The 25,247-nt window shown below is 48.4% G+C and overlaps 6 protein-coding genes across 6 annotated transcripts; 4 read left to right on the top strand and 2 right to left on the bottom strand.

Annotated features, from left to right (window-relative positions):
* Window positions 1–3: 3 nt before the first annotated feature.
* Window positions 4–1,749, bottom strand: F4822DRAFT_444354 (cytochrome P450; the record flags this gene model as incomplete). Its single annotated transcript, XM_051463221.1, has 3 exons — window positions 4–686; window positions 742–1,270; window positions 1,330–1,749. The coding sequence occupies 3 exons, from the start codon at window positions 1,747–1,749 to the stop codon at window positions 268–270; spliced, it is 1,368 nt and encodes a 455-aa protein (XP_051313570.1). The 3' UTR covers window positions 4–267.
* A 525-nt stretch (window positions 1,750–2,274) lies between these two features.
* On the top strand, window positions 2,275–4,667 carry F4822DRAFT_292256 (cytochrome P450). The gene is made up of 3 exons (XM_051455052.1): window positions 2,275–2,820; window positions 2,878–4,288; window positions 4,358–4,667. The coding sequence occupies exons 1-3, from the start codon at window positions 2,644–2,646 to the stop codon at window positions 4,519–4,521; spliced, it is 1,752 nt and encodes a 583-aa protein (XP_051313569.1). The 5' UTR covers window positions 2,275–2,643; the 3' UTR covers window positions 4,522–4,667.
* On the bottom strand, window positions 4,605–6,333 carry F4822DRAFT_407593 (uncharacterized protein). Its single transcript, XM_051458512.1, has 2 exons — window positions 5,513–6,333; window positions 4,605–5,446 (listed from the first exon to the last, which is right to left on the bottom strand). Exons 1-2 carry the CDS (start codon window positions 5,874–5,876, stop codon window positions 4,845–4,847), a joined length of 966 nt encoding a protein of 321 aa, XP_051313568.1. The 5' UTR covers window positions 5,877–6,333; the 3' UTR covers window positions 4,605–4,844.
* Window positions 6,334–6,421: 88 nt separating this feature from the next.
* Window positions 6,422–8,197, top strand: F4822DRAFT_407591 (MFS general substrate transporter). Its single transcript, XM_051458511.1, has 3 exons — window positions 6,422–6,817; window positions 6,880–7,647; window positions 7,699–8,197. The coding sequence occupies exons 1-3, from the start codon at window positions 6,655–6,657 to the stop codon at window positions 8,064–8,066; spliced, it is 1,299 nt and encodes a 432-aa protein (XP_051313567.1). The 5' UTR covers window positions 6,422–6,654; the 3' UTR covers window positions 8,067–8,197.
* Window positions 8,198–9,253: 1,056 nt separating this feature from the next.
* Window positions 9,254–11,616, top strand: F4822DRAFT_444351 (fungal-specific transcription factor domain-containing protein; the record flags this gene model as incomplete). Its single annotated transcript, XM_051463220.1, has 3 exons — window positions 9,254–9,357; window positions 9,417–9,885; window positions 9,940–11,616. 3 exons carry the CDS (start codon window positions 9,254–9,256, stop codon window positions 11,545–11,547), a joined length of 2,181 nt encoding a protein of 726 aa, XP_051313566.1. The 3' UTR covers window positions 11,548–11,616.
* Window positions 11,617–12,639: 1,023 nt separating this feature from the next.
* On the top strand, window positions 12,640–25,015 carry F4822DRAFT_292214 (lovastatin nonaketide synthase). Its single transcript, XM_051455051.1, has 2 exons — window positions 12,640–14,376; window positions 14,438–25,015. Exons 1-2 carry the CDS (start codon window positions 12,727–12,729, stop codon window positions 24,665–24,667), a joined length of 11,880 nt encoding a protein of 3,959 aa, XP_051313565.1. The 5' UTR covers window positions 12,640–12,726; the 3' UTR covers window positions 24,668–25,015.
* The last annotated feature ends 232 nt before the right edge of the window (window positions 25,016–25,247 follow it).

Below are 25,247 nucleotides of genomic sequence, written 5' to 3'. Positions count from 1 at the left end.
CAGCCACGAACTAAGGCAGCCATATAAACTGTACTCAGTACCTAAGTACGTAATTCTCACTAAATACAGCATCCCTTACACCCACTCAGCGTACGACATTAGGCAACAGGATTCTAATTTAGTGGCCACCGTAGCTTATTTCACAGCTGTAATTCAATACAGAATCACCATGATAATTATTTCAATTCACAATGCGTGATCACTCCCCGGTTCCTAGCCCAACTATGATAAAGGTTCCCTATTCCTTTTAACAGATTAGGGTCCAATTTACGCTGGAATAAAGGCAACCTTAACACCATTCTTATTCGACGGTCCGACTCTCATCACAGCCGTATACGGTTCATCGTCCCTAGCTTCGATGGCCTTGAAGTTCTGTAGGATGCGAAATACCGCGTAGCTGCACTCCGTGTCTACCATAACGTGCGCAGGGCAAATCCGTGGGCCGCCGCCAAACGGCACGAAATTCCACATCGGGCGCGCTGTCTCCCACCGTTCAGGGCGGAATTCTTCCGCATCAGGACCCCAAAGATCAGGATCTCGGTGCATGAGGAAGCGATTGCAGTGCATGATGTCCCCCTTGCCACAGAAAATGGGGTCCTTACCGCTGGGACCCCCACCAGTTGGGAGGGTCGTGTCTCTAACACACGCGCGCACGGTCTGGAGACTAACTGGGTAAAGTCGGTGGGCTGTATTTAATTAGCAACTATGCGACATATTCTTGCTCGTAAGATTTGTGCTTACTCTCATTGACGACATATCTCAGATAATTTAGCGACCTCAAGCCCGAAAATGTCACTGGCTTGTCTCCGTAGTCAAGAATTTCTTTTCGCAGCTTCTTTACCACTTCTGGGTGTCTTGCTAGAGCGAAGATAGTATTACTCATGAGTATGGAGGTTGTTTCGTTGGAAGGGATCCAAACGCCTGTCAATTGCGTACGAAGTTCGAGAGGGTCGGGCACATGGCGAGCGATTGTCCAGAGGAAATCGTCTCGAGGCTTCCCATTTTCGTATGTTGCCGACTTCCCGGTATCCTTTTCAACCTGGAGCTGTCTGTATGCTTCTTCAATGTACGCGTCTAGGAAACCGTGGATCCTCTTGCATGCTGCGAAAAACTCCTTATCCCGGTGGAGGAACACGAACGAACTCAGCTGGAGACGTAGCCGAAGCCCGCGCATAACGGTAACCATGTCTCTGTATGGCCAATCCTGGTCGGGGTTGTCGAGCGAGTTTACGGTTCGGCCGAATAGAAAATCCGTCGATGTGTCAAGCAACTGGGGAGATGAATCATCAGCTCACTCGCATAACCATCACGATAAGATACTCTACTCACCCATCGCCTGAATAAGGGCTGCATGTCTACCATCGACCCATCCGTAGGAATCTTGCTAATCAGACGGTCTACGTGTGTCCTAAGGCGGTCGAGGTTGGAAAATCCCTCGCGGTCAAAGTAAGGCTTGACCAAGTCGCGCGAGTATTGCCATTTGGGTCCATCAGAAGAGCTAACACCGCGGCCCTGAAAAGGCGTGATGGCACCGTTGCCAACTCGAATCGGCTCAACGGCGAAAGCGTCACGATGGGATGTAGACAAAGCCTTCATATTCTCGGGCTCAGAGCTGTAGACCATGCGGTTGCCCATGAAGATGGCCGTCCAGCTCTTCGAGCCACGCGCTGCATACGTCTCGCGGTTGAACTCGAGAAACCGATTCTCAGCTAGCGCTTGAAACATGGCGTAGACATAGTCTAGGCCCATGATGCGGTCCCAATTGGGATATCGCTCGAGCGGCGCGCACCCGAGCTCTGCGCGCTTACGTTCATATATGCGGTAATTAATGTATGAATTTCCTACGAAGTATAAAATGATAAAAAAAGGGAGGTAAACGGAGATGGGGTATGATTCGAGCGCCATGATCCCAGAGTGGAATACACAATATGATCTTGGTTCTAACAGAAAAAAAGCGAGCTGAGCTTCTTGGAGGGCTGACTGCGTGAACCGCCCGGTATATTAAAATAAGAAACCTGATATGGCTTCGCCTGTAGCCAACTACGTACGGAACTTGCGGCACCTACCTAGATATTTTCTCATTTTACGGGGGAATAGGCGCATATCCATCTGATAGTCAATTCTCCGGCTTTTGACGATAGCTGCCCCATGCCGCGTTTCTTGAAACATTTCGCACTTTCAATAACCCCTATGGGTTTATCCATATGCCTTAACACCGGGGTCCATTCTAGGACGGACTAAAATTGCCACGATTTAAATGTCGGCATATGCCGCAACTATTGGCGAATCCGATATTGCGAGTCTGCGTCAGACATGCGCCTCGGGATCGGGATGGCTACGGTGTATGATTTCCGTATCTGGTCTCAATTCCCCGAAGACTCGCGTCTGAGGCGTCAGTCGGATGAGTACCGACATACTCAACGTACGACTACTAACTTCGTCATAATTTTCATAATTTTCATTACATGCAGTTCTGTGAATGACTTCGTAAAGAAGTAAACCTGTGGGAGTCTCACGCCAACTGGTGTCTCATTTCTATTCTTCCTGGGCAACCTGATTTTTCTCCTTGGCTTGATCTCTCACCCTAAGAATAATCGCATCCAGGACATCTCACGCTCTGTCTATTTTATTGTCTACTACATCATGGTCAAAACAATGGCTGTTACGATTCAAACGTTATTTTCCCCAACAGCTGGTGCCACGGCTTGTTTGGTGCTGGCCCTCCTTTACTGTGTACGTCGGGTGCTGCTTCCAAAGCCAATTCCAGGAATACCATACAATAAAGCCAGCGCTGGAAGAATTCTTGGAGATGTTCCGGATGTAAGATACTGTAACTTTGATAAGAAATGGGTTTCCAAGCTAAAAAAGAATTATTAGGTTCTCGCATGGAAGGCGGAAACGATGGAGATATGGAGTTATGTTCGAAAGCTCGCTATCGAACTAGACTCCCCTGTGATCCAGATGTTCATGCGTCCTTATGCGAAGCCTTGGGTCATTGTCAACGATTTTCGCGAGGCTATGGACATTCAGACGTATCGAAATACCGACTTCGACCGTGCTCATTTCCTAGGCGATATTTTCAAACCTTTGCTCCCAGGAAATCATGTTTGGATGCCAACGGGTGACCAATTCCGAGCAAATCGCCAACTTATCCGAGATACCATGTCTCCGTTCTTCCTTTACCAAGTCGCTGGTCCCGGTATTCACTCTGCCACGCAGGGACTTCTTAGGCTGTGGCGTGAGCGGGCACGCTTGGCTCAAGGACATGCATTCGAGGCAGACAACGACATCTTCAGGGCCACTGTTGACGTCATTCTCACAGCTACCTTCGGATTTGAGATCGGGGCCGTCGTGTCGCAAGCAGATATTCTTTCTAAAACAGATAGTATCAACCTCTCTGTTGACATGGACAAGCCTGCAATCTTTCCGGCAATTAGGGATCCCGACGAATTTACATCAATACGTACTCTGGTAGACAGCGTCGAAATCGCCATGAACTCTCCCGTGCCGAGATTTTCGCTTTCCTTTGCCCTGAAATTCCATCCTTCCTTAAGAAAGGCAAGAGCGTACAAGGACAGGATGATTGACGAACGATTGAAAATGGCGTGGGAGAAATTCGCCGAGGGCGCGGATCGGGATGACCGAGTCAAATGTGCGGTCGACCTTTTGGTGCAGCGTGAAGTGCAGATGGCGAATAAAGAGAAGCGTGCCATCCAATACGATACATTAGCAATCCGAGATGAGCTTTTCGGCTTCCTACAGGCGGGCCATGAGACAGGGTCTACTACGCTGTGCTGGGCGGTCAAGTACTTGACAGCGAATCAAAATGTGCAGCAAAAACTCCGTGCAGCGCTAAAATCAGCCCATACGCGAGCCGTGGGGGCAGGGGATATGCCGTCTGCCGAAGAGATCGCCAAAGCAAACGTGCCGTATTTGGACGCATTTATCGAAGAGACGCATCGGTGTGGCACGACTAGTTCAGCCGTTGTGCGAGTAGCAATCAGGGATACCACAATCCTAGGACATAAGGTTCCCAAAGGAAGTGACATCTTCCTCCTCAATAACGGACCCAGCTTCCAAACGCGACCGTTTGACATTGACGAGTCATCGCGTACAGCAACCAGCCGCGAGGCCAAAGACAAGTACGGAGTCTGGAATCCATCTACCATCCAAAAATTCTGGCCTGAAAGATGGCTCGTTGAGGAGAAAGCAGGTAGTGGTGAGATCCGGTTTGATCCTTACGCCGGGCCTGTGATGGCTTTTGGGACGGGCTTGCGTGGATGTTTTGGTAAGTGCAAAAATTGCTAATACATATTGTGAGGTTTTTTTCTAACTTATTTATTTCATGTCACAACAGGTACTAAGCTCGCTTCTCTCGAATTGAAAATCATTATTACGCTCATCGTGTGGTGCTTTGAACTGCAAGAAACGCCTACTTCGTTGTCGGGATTCGGGGCCCATGACAAGAATACTCGTAGGCCGCAACAGGTATATCTTAAGTTGAAGGAGGTTGGTATTTGAGAGGTTTCATAGGTTCCATACTTAGAGGTTGTCTAAGACATCTGTGCCTCCATAGTCAAGAGAATGATTTTGCTTTTCTTTACCCTGTTCAGGGTGCCTAAGTACTTAAGTACTTAAGTCCCGGACTAATGCCCACCTAATCACTATCACAATCGACAATGAAAAAGTGATGACCTAGGTACCGAAGTACCTAATCCAGGGGGGTACCTAATACATCGGATATCCAAGCCGAATTTACCTAGGTAGATTGAAGATTGTTTGTAGATACCTAGACCAGGGTGCTATGCCTGCAGCAAAGTGGGTACCCATACAAGTACTTGGCTCTACCTACTTCCAAACAAAGTCTTTTCAAAGACTCTCGCTGTATGTTCCCAGATCCTTTCTGGCCAACCGTGTTGTCTATATTTATCTAACATACGATTTTTCCCGGCCGTTTCGCTATTGTGGTCAATACGCCATGCGCCTGGAGTATATCTTTCGCTTGTCAAGTAAAATACTTGACGCTCAGCGCACTGCTCGGACGAAAATCCAAACAAGGATGCTAGTATGCCAGTAAGACTACGCAGAAGTAGCAAGAATATCACCCACAATATTCCGGAAGATGGCGGTGCTTCAAGCCTAGCAAAGTTATCAGTTTTAACCCAGCCAGGATACGTATGTAAGAAGACCATCTTTGGATTTTGCTTTGCAAGGTAATCGAAGCTCAGACTTGTCATGGTGGAAGAGTGGCCAACAACAGCCAGTGAAGACCAGTGTTTCTCCAAGCCAATGTCGTCATCTCGCATTTGTTTTTCCTTGCCGCCGTTCAATACGCTTAGGATCCTCGGCTGCGATGATCGGCGGAGAAGAGGCAGTAAGTTATGTATCAATCTCATCCTAGCATAGTAGGACATAGCAAAGCATATCTCAAGGCCTTCTTTAGTGTCTGAGCTAATTAGAAAGGAGGCCTTCATTCGTGTTGCACAAAGGATTTCGGGAGGCGTAAACACACATTCCGGCCCATTTATTGGGATCAAGCCTGGACTCATGAACAGATAATCCACCGCGCGTTCTTGATTGGCAATCTTCTTGCAGACAGTATCGACATCAGCAAGCAATGAAACTTGGGCTTGGAGGAACACAATTCGGCAAGATCTATTGAGACTGTAGAGTCTGGCCTGTTGAGCGGCAAAACGCTTCGCCGACCTTCCTATGATGTAAATAGTTGGCGATGATAGGACGCATGTTAAGCGTTCGAGAGTGCTAGCCCCGATGCCACTAGTAGCGCCCGCAAAAACGCAGACTCGTCCCGGATCATTCCTTTGTCTGTTAGAGAAGCGAGTATTGGCCTCGCGAATAGTAATGTGGGAAACCATGGGTTGTTGATTGGACTAGTAAATATGATGCGATACGATGCTAAGAATTGCGGACTCGCGCTGAGATCTCGCGATTTCGAAATGTACTGGCTGATGCTTAAGTACCGGGATCAATATCGGGATTAGGCGATTAGGGCGCGAGCGCGGCTCCGTGCGAGGCGGGTAAAAATGGGTACTGTTTCCCAAAACGGCAAAAAATGTCCGGAGCGAAAGTCAATACCGGGGTACTCCAGAAAGTTAGTTGCGAAAGAGTGGGGTAGGTAGTGGGAAGACCCAGTGTTTTAGGGTTGGAATATCTAGGTACAACACGTGGAATGTAAGCATAAAATGAACTTAGAAGCTTATTCCGAGATGGTCGAGTATCTATATGTACCTAAGTACCTAGGTAAGTGAGGGTCGGTGTCATGCAAGTACCTTAATAGAATGAAACGATCCTTTATGGATGCAAATGAGTTTTAGTCGCGAGGTATTGAACATTTAAATAGGATTGTTACACAATAAGGGCGAAAGAGCGCGACCCCAATAAATTCATCGACACTAATTCCGATAAAACCGGGGAAAGGACGAAAATGCAATCAACAATCTTGAATCAAAACAATTTCCTATTAATATATGCCGAGATATACGCAATTTTTATTCATTTAAATTTTCTTTAAATGAGCCGCAACTGCCTTCATTTCTAACCGCTATCTTAACAGTAATAATTATCACCACCACCACCATAGAAACAGAGCGAGAACGAGAACGAGACCATTCGCCGACATCATCATCCCCAGTCATGGCGCCTCGGGGGGTTAATCCTGACGGGAACTTTAGCGCCGCGGAAAAGGTTAACGGTAGCGGTCTTCCTTCTGCCGTAAAAACCAATCCACCACCTGACGGGGGCTTCGGTGCCTGGCTGCAGGTTTTTGCTAGCTGGGTTCTGATTTTTAATGCTTGGGGTACGTAGATGTGGTATGAGCGTATTTGTATATGGCGTGAGAATGCTGACAGCTGAGAATAGGTATCTCGATCACGTTTGGTGATTACCAGGCATACTACGAATCCGGCCGACTGTTCCAACAGACTTCATCCAATATTTCCTGGATTGGATCTATCCAAGCTTTTCTCATATTTGGCGTTGGCGCAGTAGCTGGCCCTTTCTATGACCGGGGTTACTTACGACTCATCTTATTGGTTGGCAGCTTTCTTGTGGTCTTCGGCCATATGATGCTGTCACTCTGCCATGAGTATTGGCAGGTATTACTCGCCCAAGGCTTCGCCGTTGGAATTGGAGGTGGTTGCTTATTTGTGCCTTCCCTTGCCGTCATGCAACCTTATTTCAGTAAGAATTTAGGGTTGGCTCTTGGCATCGCTGCTACTGGAAGTTCTCTAGGCGGCGTCATTTACCCTGTTATTTTCATTAATCTCATCGACAAGGTTGGCTTTGGCTGGACTACGCGTGTCATTGGCTTTGTTTCACTTGCTACCCTAATTATTCCCCTATCTTTCTCCAAGATGCGTATCAAACCTGCAGGAGTCCGTAGCATCATCGACAAGACAGCATTTACCGACGGTCCGTACTTGCTTTGTATCCTTGCCTGCCTCCTCGGATACATCGGTTGCTATACCGCTTTCTACTATATTGCCTACTTTGGCGAGGCTCGAAACTGGATGGGTTCAAGCTTAGCTCTGTATCTCGTCCCTATTTTGAACGCCTCGTCCGCCTTCGGTCGAGCGGTACCGAACTGGCTTACAGATAAATTGGGCCCTACGAACGTCGTCATGCCCGGTAAGTTGCTTGGCCTATGACTTGCATATGTTCTAACTTTTGTTTGTCTAGGTGCCCTCTTGACAGGAGTTCTGCTACTCTGCCTCTTGGCGGTGCATAATTCCGCAGGACTTATTGTCATCGCCGCGTTCTTAGGTTTTACAACCGGGGTATTCATCGCCACCCCCCCAGTTCTTTTTATCTCCTTGACTAAGGATAAGTCCAAAGTTGGAACTCGAGTGGGTATGGCCTTTGCCATAGTCGGTCTTGGTGTGCTAGCGGGAGGACCCGGCGGTGGTGGGATTTTGCAGCGCAACCCGGACAATTTAGATTGGACTTCCACGTGGATATATGCGGGTGTATGTACGCTTGCCTCGGGTCTTACGTTCGCCGTGTTGAAATTTTGGCGCGGCGGTCCGAACCCTTTGGCCAAAGTCTAACTAGTACCTAGATTGTCCTTGCATTAGAACACAGACCCATAATGATACCTAGGTAGATATTCTTATTCCTGACAATTTTAGAAATGTACGTACCTGTCGGACTCTATTATTCCTGCTTGTAAATTTTCATCTGCATGATTTCGCTTAACATTAACGATTGGTTCCCGGAACATTTCATAGTTACACATACTTACACAATACTGAGAGATTCTGTTTGGCGTGGTCGGAGTTGCTGGCCACCAATAGACGCTGGAGGCATTGGCGCCATCGAAGGATTCGTGGAGAACTTAAACTTATATCTGTTTCCCGTATGATCCTTCATTGCGTGAGTTCTGGTCTGACACGATAGTAAGCATCTTACAGCAGTGAATTGGGTGGAAATCTCGCAATTAGGAGTCAGTTGAAAACTATCTTGAAGTTAACGTCTCATAAACGCAACTTGTATACAATTAGGAATAGGGATGAGCACTAAGCACACTTACACCGCATTTCCGGGAATGGTTTCATCAACAAATAAAACCTCATCCCGTTTATGGTTTGTTCATGGTAGTATAATTCAGTTATTAATTCCTTTTGCTTGGTGGGTCTATTGGACAAGTAGATAGAACGATGTTTCTATGAGACAACTCCCCCCTTTCGTTCCCGTCTTTCTTTGCAAACATGGTAATAGAATTTTAACTAACCGTGGTAACTGTAACCTTGTTTTACTAGGATCATAAATCGGTAAGGTAGCCTATCATTGACTCCGAGTGACACATTAATCGACAGGTTAGGATTCGGCGAGTATTTCTCAGCTCTGCATTGTAAGACTACCAATCTGGTATGATCTTAATTGGCAGTGACTCTTGACCCAAATCTGTTGTTGGTGACGTGACGAATCCCCTCCCCCTAACCCATACCTGAGTATACATGTAACTTTTTTTGCTCCCCTTTTCTTTTCAGATATTGTTGCTGTGTGTAGGTACCTAGGTATGCAGATGCCTTTTATTTTCGTGGCTTGCATTCGGAATTAGGTGATACGTATGTCGTTCCGACTCGTGTTATTCCCTCACAGGGTGATGGCTCACATACACCCAATTAATATATATAGCTACCGATTGTTTAATATATCAAGTGATACCTTAAATAAAGCACAACTACTACCAAGTCGCTTAATACCAACTGTGCGGGCAATCTGATAATCCGCAATGAATGTATCTGAACTCGAATCATGCACAAAACTGGGCGAACCTGTACGCAACAAGCGGCGGCCGGCATTGGCTTGCTTGCACTGTCGCAAGAGGAAAATAAAGTAGGGCCTTTCAGATCACATTGGGTAACAGACTCAGTACTAACCAAAAACTGACGCAGGTGTGACCGTCAGACGCCCTGTTTATCGTGCACAAAGGCAAACGAAACCTGTATCTACGTCTATGACAGCAGACGCACACCCACTACCGCCCCATTCGATGCTTCTGAAATTCAAGTATCTGTTTTCGAACAAACACCAAGGCGAGAGCTTATTCGTGCCATGGCGAGCCCCAAGTCCCCCGCGAAATATGACCCTTCGGTGGAAGAGTCCAGTGGCGGCACCTCCGGTTCACCGAGTATTTCTGCTTCTAGTAAATACTCTCTGCCACTCCAGGCATCTGAATCGGCTTCTGTATTCCCGATGGAACCTGGGCTGGATCCCACAACAATATTGGAAGACATTATAGTACCAAGTATCTCTCCGGCCCCTTATACATATCCTATCCCCTTAACGAATACACCCGTGTCTGGTGTATTCTATAAAAGTAGATACTATGGGGAGAGCCATTGGCTCAACTTCCTTCACCTCGTAAGTCTATCTCAAAAATCCGGTGTCACCTAGGTCAATTCTCATCACTTCCAGTCCCCCGAAGTGTGTTCGGCGATCCAGACCCACGAGAGCAGGTATAATGAACCAGACCACATAACCTTTGCGAAATGCAAATCGTTGAGTAGGAATATAAAAGCGAATGAGATTCTTGTGGCCCATACTCTCATTTCCATCGGCTCGGTCCGAGATCTGGTGCCCACTAAAACCGCTTCCACGCGTCTAGTGCAGGCGTATATTCGGACATTCCAAACGGTCTTCGGGATATTGCATATTCCTTCATTTAACGAAGAATATAAGGTCTTTTGGGACGATTCTACATACAACAACGAGGTATTCGACATAACACTTCTTCTCGTCATGTATATTGGTTCTACCTTCTGTCCGAGTGAGACTGGTGTCACCCATTCGATGATTGATCGGTGGGTTCCGTATATCTTGTCGCGGTTAAGTACGTCTCAAGCCAGAATAGGATCTGACTTCGACAACCTCCGCATACACACATTACTACTACTAGCTCGCCAGACAAGGCGGTTCAGTTGTAATGTACCGTGGCTATCTAGCGGATTCTTACTTCGAATGGCCATGCAGATGGGCCTCCATATTGATCCCGAAAACCAACCAATACCTGTCGTGCTGTGTTCAGAGGTGGAACCGCGTCGACGACTATGGGCTGCAATTATAGAACTGGAGGTGCAATCTAGCTTGGACTACGGCCATATCCCGTGTATCAACAGTGGGGATTATGACTGCCTGCCTCCATCAAACATTGACGACTCAACCTTTGCTGGAAACACAACAGCTGGCATGCCCCAACCGTTAAACTTGTTGACCCAGACGTCTTTCCAGATATTATTGATGATGACGATGCCTATCCGGTTGAAAATAGTCAAGTTTGTCAATGATTTCCGAGCCGAGAAGTCGTTTGAAAAGGCCTTGGGCCTCGGCTCAGAGATTTCGGCTACGTCGGACAAATGCTTCGCCATCATAGAGGATTATCGCATGAGCAGCCGACCTCCCACGGTATTCCAAACTAAGATGTTTGAACTCTTGGTAAAACGATTTTTCATGGCTCTTCATCATCCATTTGCGACGAGGTCGAATTATGGTACGCACTACCATTTTTCGCGCAAGCTATGCCTTGACACATCAGTTGCTCTATTATCAGGGGCTGTAGAGTCGACCAACGATCACTTCTACCACATCTCTTTATATGGGACAGGTTTATATTGCAACACATATACCCAAGCTGCACTCTACTTGGGCAGTGAGCTCGTGAATACTTGTCAAATGCAAGACGATTGGTTATTTACAGCTGCGACACATGACGAAATGCGAAAGGCCATCGATAGGTACCTCGAATTGAGACTCGCACGACTTAAGGCTTGCGATAGGGGTTTTAAATATTATGTGTTTGTGTCATGTCTCCTAGCCCAGGCTGAGGCGAAGCAGATGGGCAGATCCGAAGAGCTGGAGGTACAAATGGCCTTGAAAAGGAGTCTCGAGATGTGTTATTCGACGCTTCAGACACATACCCACAGCCATGAGATCATCGATTGGGAAATGCTGGACGTGCACGCCAGTTTCGTTCAAACAGACGAGTTATCAGAAATTCCTCCATGGGATAATGTATTAGGTATATAGGCGCCCTGCCTTTGAATACCGATAGTTAGAGAATGAATAGACAAAAATAACATCCTTCATTGAACAAATTACCTGCCTAATTCCTTATACTGTATCTGTGATCTTATTTAAAGCCGAGCGGCTCGGTATACAGTCTCATTAAGCCGAAAACGCGAGCCGAGCACTAACACAGTGCATCTACTGTCCAGAATGCGGTTTATGTATAGGTACCTGAGTACCTAGGTATATAAACCATTTTACCGCCCAGTATATCAAGTGCTTCTCTGAGTACCTAGGTAAGCCAGTACTATTCCACATGTTTTAATTATGTTAGACAGCCTGTGGATGAATTAAAAATACATATACCAACGAGGCAAGGTAACGTTTGGGTAATTATATCGTCTATCTTTGGCTGAGGAGGTTCGAGCGGCTAGCTGGGCGAGTTATCCACTCTTCCCTGATTTTAGGTGATAATGACGAGGGTGGCGTGGCGTCGTAGAGTACCGTTCCGTTCTCTCACCCTACAACTACAAGTGGTTAAAATCTCCGACTAGAGAATTGCTCGACATTCTAATTCAATCAGGGATCTTGATATATTCACTTACAACCTTAGATGGCTTAAATTCCCCGTAATCCATTGGCGTCATTCTAGAAGTGCGGGAATATACTTCCTAAACGGGAATTTCGAACGCGTACATCGCATTCCCGTTCACCCCGACCGTCGGCTACTAGCTCCAGGCCCTCGAGGTCTGTAAAACACACCGGGCTCGGGTCAGCATGCGAAAAATCCAAAGGGCAATCATTGTCCTGAAGTCCGTCTCGTTCCGTGTTTCACAAAATCCTTATACTCCGTGTGAACATTCGCAGATCGATGCTTTTGCTGTAGGGTCTGGTTTCGTCGTGATGGCGCGCTTCAAAGGCAACTACCTAGATACCGGAGGCTGGTCAAGTAGACTGCTGCCCTTGTTGCAGCTCTATGGATATACTCTTACTTCATGTTATAATGGTGAGACTGGTATCAAGTAAGCCTTGGTCTCTACCACTTGAGAGACTAAGTTCTTCTTGAAGCATAGTACGTGGCTAGGAATTTTCCTTGCTTGCTGTACTAGTTAACTCCCAAGTATTCAATCATTCTTATTTCTGTAATATACTCGCTGGAATCTTCTCATACGTTTAGCCTCTGTAACAATACGATGCAACATGAGTCCTGAACCAATAGCTATTGTGGGATCTGCTTGCAGATTTCCAGGCTCTGCGAGTTCGCCATCTAAGCTTTGGGACCTGCTGGAGGAACCGAGAGATTTGGTCAAGGAGTTCCCCCCTGAGAGACTCAATTTTTCTAACTTCTTCAACGGTGGTGGGAAACGGCATGGCTATACGGACGTTAACAAAAAGTCATATCTACTCGATGAAGATTGTCGTCTCTTCGATGCGGCCTTTTTTCGCATCAATCCCAAAGAAGCTACCGGAATGGACCCACAACAACGCATTCTGCTGGAGACAGTCTTCGAAGCTCTCGAAGCTGCAGGACAGCCGTTAGATACGGTAGAAGGCTCCTCGACTGGTGTGTATGTCGGTGTTATGACTTCGGATTTCAACGACATTCAGATGCGCGACCCGGAGACGTTACCAACATACACGGCGACTAGTCTTGCTCGGAGCATTTTATCGAATAGGATTTCGTACTTTTTCGATTTAAAGGGGCCATCTATTACCCTTGATACGGCGTGCTCAAGTTCACTAGTAGCGCTACACCAGGCGGTCGAATGTCTCAGGAATGGCGGGGCTTCTCAAGCTATTGTAGCGGGAACCACGCTGCTTCTTGATCCGGGGATGTACATCGCAGAATCCAAGTTGCACATGCTTTCGCCTGATTCACGTTCTCGGATGTGGGATAAGGGCGCGAATGGATACGCTCGAGGAGAAGGTTGTGCTGCTGTACTCCTAAAGCCGCTTAGCAAGGCAATCCAGGACGGCGATGATATCGAATGCATTATTAGGGAGACGGGCGTGAATTCTGACGGTCGAACAAACGGCATAACAATGCCAAGCTCATCAGCACAAGCTGCTCTTATCCGGAAAACATATGAAAGAGCGGGTCTAGATCCCGTCGTGGACCGGTGCCAGTACTTCGAATGCCATGGAACAGGTACCTTGGCTGGCGACCCCATCGAAGCCCGCGCCATTCAAGAGGCATTTTTCCCGGGTTCGTCAAGGCCTCAGGCTGGTGATCCGCTTTATTGCGGTTCAATCAAAACCGTTATAGGTCATTTGGAGGGGTGTGCTGGACTGGCAGGAGTCCTCAAAGCGGCACTGGCACTGAAACACAAAACTATACCACCGAATATGCATTTCCGAGAATTAAATCCCGCCATCGAACCATTCTACGCAAATCTTAATGTTCCTACTTCAAAGATACCTTGGCCAGAAACCAACGGGCAGCCGTTGCGTGCCAGTGTCAATAGCTTCGGATTTGGAGGGACAAATGCCCACGCCATTCTGGAGAGATATGAACCGCCAGAGGCCAAAGAAGGCGAGAGGGCCGTTCTTGGGCCTTTCGTATTTTCTGCGAAGTCTCGCTCAGCCTTGCTTGGTAGGCTCAGGGAAGCTTCAACATACATCAAGCAAAATCCAAGCCTGGATTTAGACGCCCTAAGCTATACGCTTCGCTCGAAGCGATCCGCGTTTCCAGTACGGATAGCTTTCCCCTCATCCAGTCTTGAAAGGCTTTTGGATGGCATTGGCACCCAAATTGTTCTCGCGGGGGATTCTCTAGATTCGTTAGGTGTGCAAGCACTTACCACAAATCCCGATAAGCCATTTACAATCCTCGGTGTTTTTACCGGTCAAGTACGCTCGTCCCTGATTTCGTCGCGTAACGAACTCTAGAAAATTGCTAATTGTTTATTAGGGGGCGCAATGGGCCACTATGGGTCGAGAGCTAATTACTCATTCCCAATTATTCCGCCAGTCGCTTAAGAGAACTGAAGAAGCACTGGGAACAATCCCTGAAGCCCCTGAGTGGTCGATACTGGAGGAATTGATGGCGGAAGATGACAGGTCACGCATTTCCGAAGCTCAATTTTCACAACCTTTGTGTACGGCCATCCAAATCGCACTTGTTGATCTTTTACATGCATGCAATGTCAGATTCGACGCGGTTGTCGGTCACTCATCCGGCGAAATAGGGGCGGCTTATGCGGTCGGCCTTTTAAATGTGAGGGACGCTATTGCAATCGCGTACTATAGGGGTTTCGTTGCCCACCTGGCAAAGGGGCCAACGGGTCAGAAAGGTGGTATGATGGCCGCTGGTATGTCGTTGGAGGCTGCCACCGCATTCTGCTCCGAACCGATATTTTCTGACCGTATCGGAGTCGCTGCTAGTAATTCTCCTTCGAGTGTTACCCTATCGGGTGATCTAGATGCCATACACGAAGCCAAAGAAAAACTAGACGGTGACAAGGTTTTCGCGAGGCTTCTAAAAGTTGACACTGCCTACCACTCACACCACATGTTGCATAGCGCGGACACATACGCGCGATATCTCGACCGACTGAATATCCAGATCCAAACGCGGCAAGGAGATTGCTCATGGCATTCGAGCGTACTAGAAAACGGCCAAGATATGCTTCGAGAGCCAAAACTCACGTCTACGTTGAAGGGTCAATACTGGATTGATAATATGGTGAAGCCGGTCCTGTTCTCCCAGGCAGTCGAATTGTCGGTGTTAGGCGATCGATCGCCCAACTTGGCACTGGAGGTTGGTGCGCACGCAGCATTGAAAGGCCCGGCAAACCAAACAATTAAGTCGTCGACTGGCTCAGTACTACCTTATATCGGCTGCTTAGCCCGCGCAGAGAATGATGTCGAGTCTATGTCTCGTGTAATCGGGTTCTTATGGAGCCGCTTAGGCCCATCATATGTATCTTTTGATGGCTGGCGAATGGCTTTTGGGTTACCAGCACAACGTAAGATTCTCAAAGGCTTGCCTACTTACTCGTGGGACCATCACGAAGTTTATTGGCAAGAATCGCGTCTCTCCCACAACTATCGCTTAGGAACACACAGTACGCATGACCTTCTCGGTCGACTTCGTGAAGATCTGCCTTCTGAAATGACTTGGCGGAACGTCATCGACCTAGAAGATCTTCCTTGGATTCGAGGCCATACTTTCCAGGGCCAAGTCATATTCCCTGGCGCTGGGTATGTGAGTTTAGCGGCCCAAGCAGCCCGCCATTTCGTTCGAGAAGATACGATCAGCATGATCGAGATTCGGGATATGAATATTGCTAGGGCTGTGATAGTGGATGAAGGCAGTGCAGGGGTGGAAATGGTGTTTACCATTCGCAGTAAGGACAACCAGAGCAGACACGACCATGGCTCCATATTGGAAGCTGAGTTCGTGTGTCATAGCTGTGATGACGGGCGCAGCCTTATGAAAGTTTGCGACGGACACTTGCTTCTGCATTTAGGACTTGGTCAGAACATGCCTCTAAGTCCTGCATCTCACATCGAACTCCCATATCTTGATATCGACAGATTCTATCAAACCATGTCTCGACTTGATATCGTCTATGATGGCGTTTTCCGCACTTTGCGTTCTATGAATAGAGCTCTAGGTCATTCTAAAGCGACTGCCACTTGGGAAAAAAGAGATCTGAACGAACAATACATACTACACCCTGCTGTATTGGATGTCGCCTTCCAAGCGGGTTGTGCCTCATTCATATCTGTCGCGGAAAAGGCTTTAGGAAGCACTTATCTCCCTGCCGGGATCAAGCGTATCCTCATTGACCCTAGTCAGGGGTATCAGGGAGAAGCGGGAGAAATAAGCATCGAGATTGAAAGTCATCTCGCCAATTCCACGAACAAGCTTCGCGAAGTAGACATTAATATGTGCAACAGGCTTACCGGCGTCACCGGTGTTCAGATAGATGGTTTGGTGTTAAAGGCGATTGCAGAACCTCAACCCTCAGACGATCGCAAACTCTTCGCTAAGACTATTTGGGATATTGATGCTGCTTACGGCGTACCCAGCCCACCACCACGCAGCATCACAAAGGAAGAATTGGAGTACATCGATGCCGTCGAGCGCACGGCACTGTTCTTCTTACAGAGAATAGCGCGTGATACGAAGCCTGAAGAGATCGAAAATTTCAAATGGTACCACCATCAGCTTCTGCGCGCTGTTCCAAAGTTCGTAGAGCCTATCCGCCAAGGGCGCCACGCAGTTCTAAGGAAAGAATGGCTCAATGACGATCGTGAAATAATCGACCAATTTGCGCGTCGCTACCCTGATAGCGTAGACATTGCTCTTCTCACAGCAGTAGGCGAGGGCCTGCCAAGTGTTCTCCGCGGTGAAACGGGTATGCTAGAGCACATGCTGAAGGACAACTTGCTTGGTCGACTATACATGGAAGGCCGTGGTTTTAGTATCTGCAACGACTATGTCGCTGACTTCGTGGGCAAGATTGTCCACAAGTACCCGAGAAGCAACCTTTTTGAAGTTGGTGCCGGTACAGGTGGGACGACGCGAACCGTTTTAGATACCATCGGGGAGGCTTACTCGACTTATACATACACTGATATCTCGGCCGGATTCTTCGAGAAAGCCGCCGAAAAGTTCGCTGATCACGCCCACAAGATGAACTTCAAGACATTTAATGCCGAGACCCGGGCTGCTGAACAAGGGTTCGCTGAAGGTTCCTACGACGTAGTGATCGCAGCCAACGTTTTGCACGCCACCCGTGACCTTGCGCAAACGATGCGACACGTTCGATCATTACTACGCCCTGGCGGCTATCTCGTCGCAGTTGAAGTAACCGGCACAATGCTTCGCGAACCGGGCCTGATGGGCGGTCTAGAAGGCTGGTGGCTGGGTACTGACGATGGCCGCTTCCCCTGCCCCGGTGTCTCTGCGAAGGAATGGCACAATGTCCTTCAAGAAACTGGCTTCTCCGGTGTTGATTCCGTCATGTACGACATGCCCGACACGGCGCGACATAACTGTTCGGTGTTTGTGACACAGGCGACGGATGACGACTTTAAGACCCTGCAAGACCCGTTATCATCTTTGGACCTTGTTCCCGAAGCCCCTGTTATCATTGTGGGCGGTCAGACGCTAGCGGCCTCAAAGTTTGCCGGGCGAATAGAAAGAATATTGCGAAGATGGGTTTCTCAAGTAATCAGGTATACCACACTTGATGATTTAAATCCATCTGAAGTTACACCAGATACCTGTGTCATATCCCTCACAGACCTGGACAAGGCGATGTTCTCCGAGCCGATAAAGTCTACCAATCTTGAAAACTTACAAGAATTATTGGGAAATGCACGAAACACACTCTGGATTACTTCGGGTCGCCTTGCGGAAGATCCATACTCGAATATGATGATAGGGATAGGTCGCGCATTATCTTTCGAGCTGCCACATGTGCATATTCAATCCCTGGATTTCGATGTCGAATCTTCCTGGGATGCAGAGGTTGTCGCTCAATATCTTCTCCGTATGGCACTCCTTTCTTCGGACAAGTACCTGGACCATAACATGCTTTGGGCCCAGGAACCGGAGGTTGCGATGCAAGGAGATACAACATTGATTCCACGCGTGGTTCAGGACGACGCGGCTGACGAAGGTCTCAATGCACAGCGGCGTCAGATTATTCGGCCGATAGACTCTTCGGAGAGAGTACAGGCCTTGCATTCTGGATCTCGCTTAAACCTCATCAAGAACGATGTTCAGTCTACTGGAAAGCCAGACAATTATGTCGAACTAGACGTTACATATTCCGTAGCGCTTCATGAAGGCCACCGGGAATCTGCTTGTTTCTTAAGCGTCGGGGCCGTGGCAAACGGAGAATTAGCCTATACTCTCTCCGAAAAAGACTGCTCGACTGTTTCTAGGCCTAGACACGAAGTCTTAAAACTGTCTCTGGCCAATTTTGACGTAACCACTCCAGTCTTTCTTGGCTCTACCCTAATTGCTGCTCATGTACTCGCTGATAGCCCAACGAACGGTACTCTGTTAGTCCACGAGCCGACAGATGGTATCGCGGAGGCAATAGAAAATGTCGCGAAGGCAACCAATCGTCAGGTACTATTTGCTTCATCTTCCAGAACGGAGAAAGAGGGTCGCAGATGGGTCCACATTCATCCTCACGCCCAAGCGCGCACAGTTCGCCGGCTGATACCAAAGGATACGACGATGGTATTCACTTTCACCGACGTGTCGATAGATAATATACTTCCTTGTCTTCCGAAAAGATGCAAAATTCGGAAGTTCAATGCGGGTTCGTTGTTAAGTCAGCATACGGCTCTATCAGCGGAGTTTGAATTGAAACCAAGAATCCATAGTGAACCCTTGGTTATCAACGTAAGCGATATAACGGAAGCGTCCAGAGAACTGGGACCTCATCGGCGACTTTCTGTTGTCTTGGATTGGAAACGAGCTGGCCCTGTCAACGCGATAATACCACCCCTTGAATCAAGTGGGATTTTCTCCCCGGATAAGACCTACTTCATGGTTGGATTAGCTGGGGAACTAGGGCAATCTTTATGTCGCTTCATGGTCAGCTGTGGCGCCCGTCATATGGTGCTATCCAGTCGGAACCCCGTCGTTAATGCAGATTGGTTGAGAGACATGGCTTTAGATGGAGCTGACGTGCAAATTGTCAAAATGGACGTCTCCGATCGTGAACAAGTCCGCGAGACAGTATCTATGCTCCGTAGAACGATGCCTGAGATTGGAGGCGTCGCTAACGGCGCGCTCGTCCTCGAAGATACGTTTTTCATCAATGCGACGGCTGACAACGTGCGAAACCAGCTCAAACCCAAGGTGGACGGCACTGCATACCTTGACGAAGAATTTGCCAGTGATGACTTGGAGTTCTTTATGGCATTCTCTTCTCTAGGAAGTGTATATGGAAATGCTGGCCAGTCCATTTATCATGCTGCCAACATGTTCATGACAAGCTTAGTAGAAAAGCGGCGACGACGAGGCCAAGCAGCATCTGTCATCAATATTGGCATGATTGTTGATGTCGGGTACGTCGCGAGAAGCAAAAGGGATGGCAGCAATGTTGAAGAGCACCTCCGATCTCAATTCTACACACCTTTGGCAGAGGCTGAATTTCACCATCTGTTTCTCCAAGGTGTGGTTTCTGGCCGTCCTGGATCCACCCACGCTGATGTGACGATGGGAATTCAACCCTTTATTGACGGCCCGGACGTTACTACAAGGCCGCATTGGTATACGAACCCTCGCTTCTCGCATATGATTTTCTCGCGCGTGTCATCCGATGGAGCATCACAGTCGACATCATCGGAGCAACAGCTACGGCAGAAGCTTGAGAGTGTACAGACTGTTGCGGAAGCCGCAGAAGCGTATTATGAGCTTTTTTGCCGAAAAATCGAGTCCATGATGAAAATCCCTTGGGCGTCGATCAATATTAAAGCACCCCTGTCTGATCTGGGGCTGGATTCTTTACTTGGAGTGGAGATACGAACCTGGTTGATTCAGAACATGCACACTGATGTTCCGCTGCTTAAAATTCTAGGTTCCGATTCAATTTTCTCGATTTGTGCGATTGCTGCTCAGAATCTTATCCAACGCAAAGGGCTGGCAAGCGAAGCCGAGGTAATAGTCGGTAGCCGAACCGCACCCAAGGTTGAATTAAGCGTCCCTGAGGAAGAAAGCGCAAGTTTCAATTCTGGCTCACCTGTGTTTGTCATAAGTGATTCCCAAGGTTCCAGTACCCCCAACACACAACACTCTAGCAAGGGTACACCATCTCTTTCTCAGTCGAGTCAGAGTTCGCCCGAAATCCAGGATACTCCTCTATCTTCAGCCTCATCTGTGTCTGAACTTCCCCTAGCATCAGAACCCCAAGACGATAAACCACAATCAATTATAGACTTCAAGCAAACTGGGCGCGTTTCATTCGCTCAGGCAAGTTTACACTTCCTCCAAAACTTCTTGGATGATCCCACGACCTTCAATGTTACAGCCCACTATGCGATCAATGGACTGCTCAATGTCACTAGGTTCAAGCGAGCTTTGGAAAAGACCCTTAATCGACATGAAGCCTACCGAACTTGTTTCTTCACTGAGCCCGGAAGCCTTGAATTCAAGCAAGGCGTTACCCTCAATAGTGAAACAAAGCGTTACACCCACGTAAACTCCAAACCTACTGCGGAGCATATATTCCAAGCTTACATGAGGTGGAATTGGGCGTTAGAAGCAGGGCATACCTTCCATGCTACACTAATAACTCATTCACCCGAATCGCATTCTCTTGTCATTGGATGCCATCATATCATAATGGATGGTAGCAGCTGGCACATCTTCCTGAGGGATTTGGACCGTGCCTATCAAATGAGCCCCTTAAGACCAGTTACAACATCCTATTTGGATTTCGCACGCCTGCAGAATGAATCGCTCGCTGATGGTCAACTCGATAAACATATTTCGTATTGGTCGCAACAATTGGATTCGATCCCAGGCGTGCTACCACTCTTACCTTTCGCAAAGACTAAGAGTAGGAAGTCAAGGGGCACGTACGGTAACCACACCGTCCACACAAACCTCGACGCCGTTACGGTGCAGCATATCAGAACGGCGAGCCAGGAATGCCGATCAACTCCAATGCAGTTTTATCTCGCCGTATTGCAAGCACTTCTTGCCCGTTTCCTGGAACTTGACGATATCTGCATCGGTTTGACTGATGCCGGTCGCGGAGAGGACGGAAGCTGTGCGGAGACCGTTGGTCATTTCACTAATCTATTGCCGATGCGGTTCCAAGTGAACAGAGAACACACATTCGAGGAACTTGTGCGAAGCACAGCTAAAACCGTTCTGAATGGATTCAACCACAATCAGGTCCCGATCGAAGTAATTTTGGAAAGGCTTGGCGTCGAGCGATCGTCCGTCTACCCGCCCCTATTCCAAGTTACGTTCAACCATCGCATCGGCGACCTACTGCATGGAAGTTTAGGCAACTGCAAGCTGGAGCTGGTCAAATATGTTGATTCTAAGAACCCTTATGACCTCTCATTTAACGTCACTCAAGCCGCAGATGGTGGCAATTTCATCGAACTGTCGTCAAATGACGATTTGTATTCGAGGGAAGCCACCCAGTCGATCTTAGACGCATATGTCCACCTACTGGAGAGCTTCTCGCTCGACCATTCTACCAAAATACAAGATTGCCGGCCATTTACAGACATTCAAGTCGAGAAAGCCCTGGATATTGGCCGAGGACCAAGGATGATGCCAAGGAGATGGCCTGAGACAGTGACCGAAAGATTTCGTGATGTTTGCTTGACCTCTCCAGACTCAGTTGCCATCAAAGACGACAAGGAATCTCTGGCATATATCCAACTCTCTCATCGTGTCAACGGGGTTGTCGCGGCTTTGAAGAATTCCGGCGCGGGTCACGGGAGTCGCATTGCAGTGCTCTGTGAACCGAGCGTCGACACATATGCAGCTATGCTAGCAATTCTACATCTCGGTGCTGTCTACGTGCCTTTGGACGTAAGCTTACCGGCTGCGAGGCATCATGCTATGATTGACACATGCAAACCTCAGCTGATAATTTGTCATCCCGCGACTTCAGTCGCGGCAGCGGATGCCAGCTCTAACTATGGCCTAGCAATGCTTAACTTATCCGACGTGACACCTATAGCGAGCGAGGTACCCTCTTCAGCAAACGCGACAATAGACAGCTTCCTACTGTTCACTAGTGGTTCAACAGGCACACCCAAGGGCATACGACTTTCTCAAGCCGGCATTCTGAACTACGCAGCATCAAAGAGCGCAAGACTCGGTCTAGAAAGGACCACAGTATTACAGCAAAGCTCTACCGGCTTCGACATGGCTATCGCTCAGGCATTCAATGCGTTCGCCAACGCGGGGACATTGGTTGTCGCCCCCGCAAAAGCCCGCGGAGACCCTATCATGATTGCTCAACTGATGTTGCGCGAGTCCGTTGAATTGACTATTTGCACACCCTCTGAATACGCCATGCTCGCTACTTACGCAGCCGAAATCCTAGGGCAGTGTAAGTCATGGAGGTACGCCTGCTCCGGGGGAGAGGCAGTGACGGATAGGCTTCTTTCCGAACTTCGCCGTCTCGAGCTACCCGAACTTGTATTGACTGACTGTTACGGTCCGACGGAAATATCGTGCGCGGCAACGTTCCAGACAATACCTCTGCAGCCGGACTCAGAGGACAATAGCGCGCCGGGAACAGTTGGTAAGGCTATTCCAAACGTTTCTATCTACATCGTCGGAAACGGTGGTGAAGCGTTGCCAATTGGGTTCCCAGGAGAGATATGTGTTGGGGGGCATGGTGTCGCGAAAGGCTATCTCGACGAGAAACTTAGCTCGGAAAAATTCGTTACTGATCCATTTGCGACACCAGAAGACCAAGCGCGAGGATGGCGCGTCATGTACAAGACCGGCGACAAGGGCTGTCTCCAGGAAGATGGTTCTGTCGTATTCTTAGGTCGAATGGATGGCGATACCCTGGTCAAACTCCGTGGCTTACGGATTGAGCTGAATGAAGTGGCGAACGTTATCCTCCAAACGGCACAAGGTTCCTTAGCCGATGCAGTAGTTACTGTTCGGGGCGAGCCCGGATTTCTTGTCGCCCATGTTGTTTTCGCACGGCGGGAGCAGCCTTTAGAACAGGCCGAACTTGAGAAAATCTGCGCTGACCTACCTCTACCAAGATACATGATCCCTTCGATGATCATACCACTTGATCGTCTATCATTCACGCCCAATGGTAAAGTCGACAGGAAGGCCCTCTGTGCTCTCCCATTACCCGCAAGGAACATCAACTCGGGCTCGAAAACCCCTCTAACCGTGCCTGAGGGTGAACTTAGGCTTATCTGGAGAGACATCCTTGGCCAAGCAGCCGGAGCAGCTGATATTGGTGCGGATACTGACTTCTTCACCGTAGGTGGAAGTTCTTTGCTATTAGCTCGGCTGCAAAACGCCTTGAAAGAGAGGATGGGTGTGCAAATGCCGCTCCAGGATCTCTACCAAGCCAGCACGCTCAGGCGAATGGCCAAATTGACAAGTAACCAAAGAAGTCAACTCGTCGAGGAGGCAATCGATTGGGACGCGGAAACTTCGATTCCCGACTATGTACTGGAGGCCGCACAAACACATATTTCCCCTCGACCCCGCCAGAACAAACGCAGCGTCGTGCTTACCGGTGCGACAGGCTTCATAGGTTCTGAGGTCCTCCGACACCTAATCAAGGACGATAATGTCTCTGAAATCCACTGCATCGCCGTGGCACCAGATGCGAAACACAAAGTGCTGCTAGACGACAAGGTCATCATTTACGAAGGCAGCCTCCTCAGCCCTAGGTTAGGGCTCACGCGGAGAGAACAGGATGAATTACAAGCCAAGACGGATCAGATTATCCACGCGGGAGCGCAAGGCCATTGCTTGAACAACTACTCATCTGTGCGACACGCTAATGTCATCTCAACCCAATTCCTCACAGCGCTGGCCCTCCCCCGTCGCGTCCCGCTACACTTCATCTCATCGGCGCGCGTGATCCTACAATCGGGCCAATTCGCAATCCCACCTGTTTCCGTTGCGCAATATCCGCCGCCAACAGACGGGTCGCAAGGTTTCACATCATCAAAATGGGCTAGTGAACGGTTCCTCGAAGCGGTGGCGCGCGCTACGGGTTTACCCGTCGCCATTCACCGCCCGTGTTCAGTCATCGGGGATCGTGCTCCGCACGACGACGCCATGAACTCCGTTGTTCGCTTCTCGTTACTAAGCCGCAAGGTTCCTGACGTCCCACACGCGGAGGGTTTCTTCGACTTCAAGGATGCGGTCGCGTTAGCAGGTGAGATCGCAAACGGCCCAATTGCGTCAGCGGCACCGAAAGACCCCGCCGTCTCGTTCAGACACCATAGTAGCGGAGTGAAAGTACCGTTTGGTCAACTCGCTAGACACATGGAATCTTTGTATGGTGGGACGTTCGAGACAGTTAGTATGGATGAGTGGCTCCAAGTGGCAGAGGGTCTGGGTATTGAGGATTTAATTGTGAGTTATTTGAAAGCGAATGTGGCTGGCGGGTCGAAGTTGGAATTCCCGTACTTGGGCATGGAATGAATGATATGATAAAAATGAGTTAACGTATATAAGTCTTTGGATCCTTGGATAAAGTAAATGCTTGGGTTTAACTTCGGATTTGGGGCTGTTCAAACACTGGCTCTTATTCCTATGTACCTGTCGCTTCTGTTGTAGGCGCCAGACTCATTATAATGACAGCAAATCTCAGCACGCTACTCACTCCTGAGGTCCCTACGGCGCCCGCCGAAACGCTGGCAAATTGCATTATATCACTATAACTACAGGGAGCTATGCACTAAGGATCCCTATAATAACAAGGCTACAATAGATTTATAACACTCCCGAGTTCATCTCGAATACATTGGAACTTTATAACACCACCACCTATAGGACATTTCAACACATCACTAAAACCCTTCCAGGGCTATAATTACAGCACTCATAACACCCACAACACACTACCTCATACCCCTACTTTATAGACAGCACCTACCTAGGTACATAGGTAAGCATCTTAATATCATATGGCTTTTTTATATGAACCGCAAATATGCTAAAGCACAGTAATAGTCAGGTCATGCAACAAATTTCTGGGAAACCCATTTGAGGTTGTAAAGCA

The sequence above is a fragment of the Hypoxylon trugodes genome (assembly GCF_022578975.1).
Source record: "Hypoxylon trugodes strain CBS 135444 unplaced genomic scaffold F4822scaffold_6, whole genome shotgun sequence".
Taxonomy (NCBI): Eukaryota; Fungi; Ascomycota; class Sordariomycetes; order Xylariales; family Hypoxylaceae; genus Hypoxylon; species Hypoxylon trugodes.
Note: the sequence above shows the minus strand (reverse complement) of the source record. Positions and strands in the feature narration are given on the sequence as shown.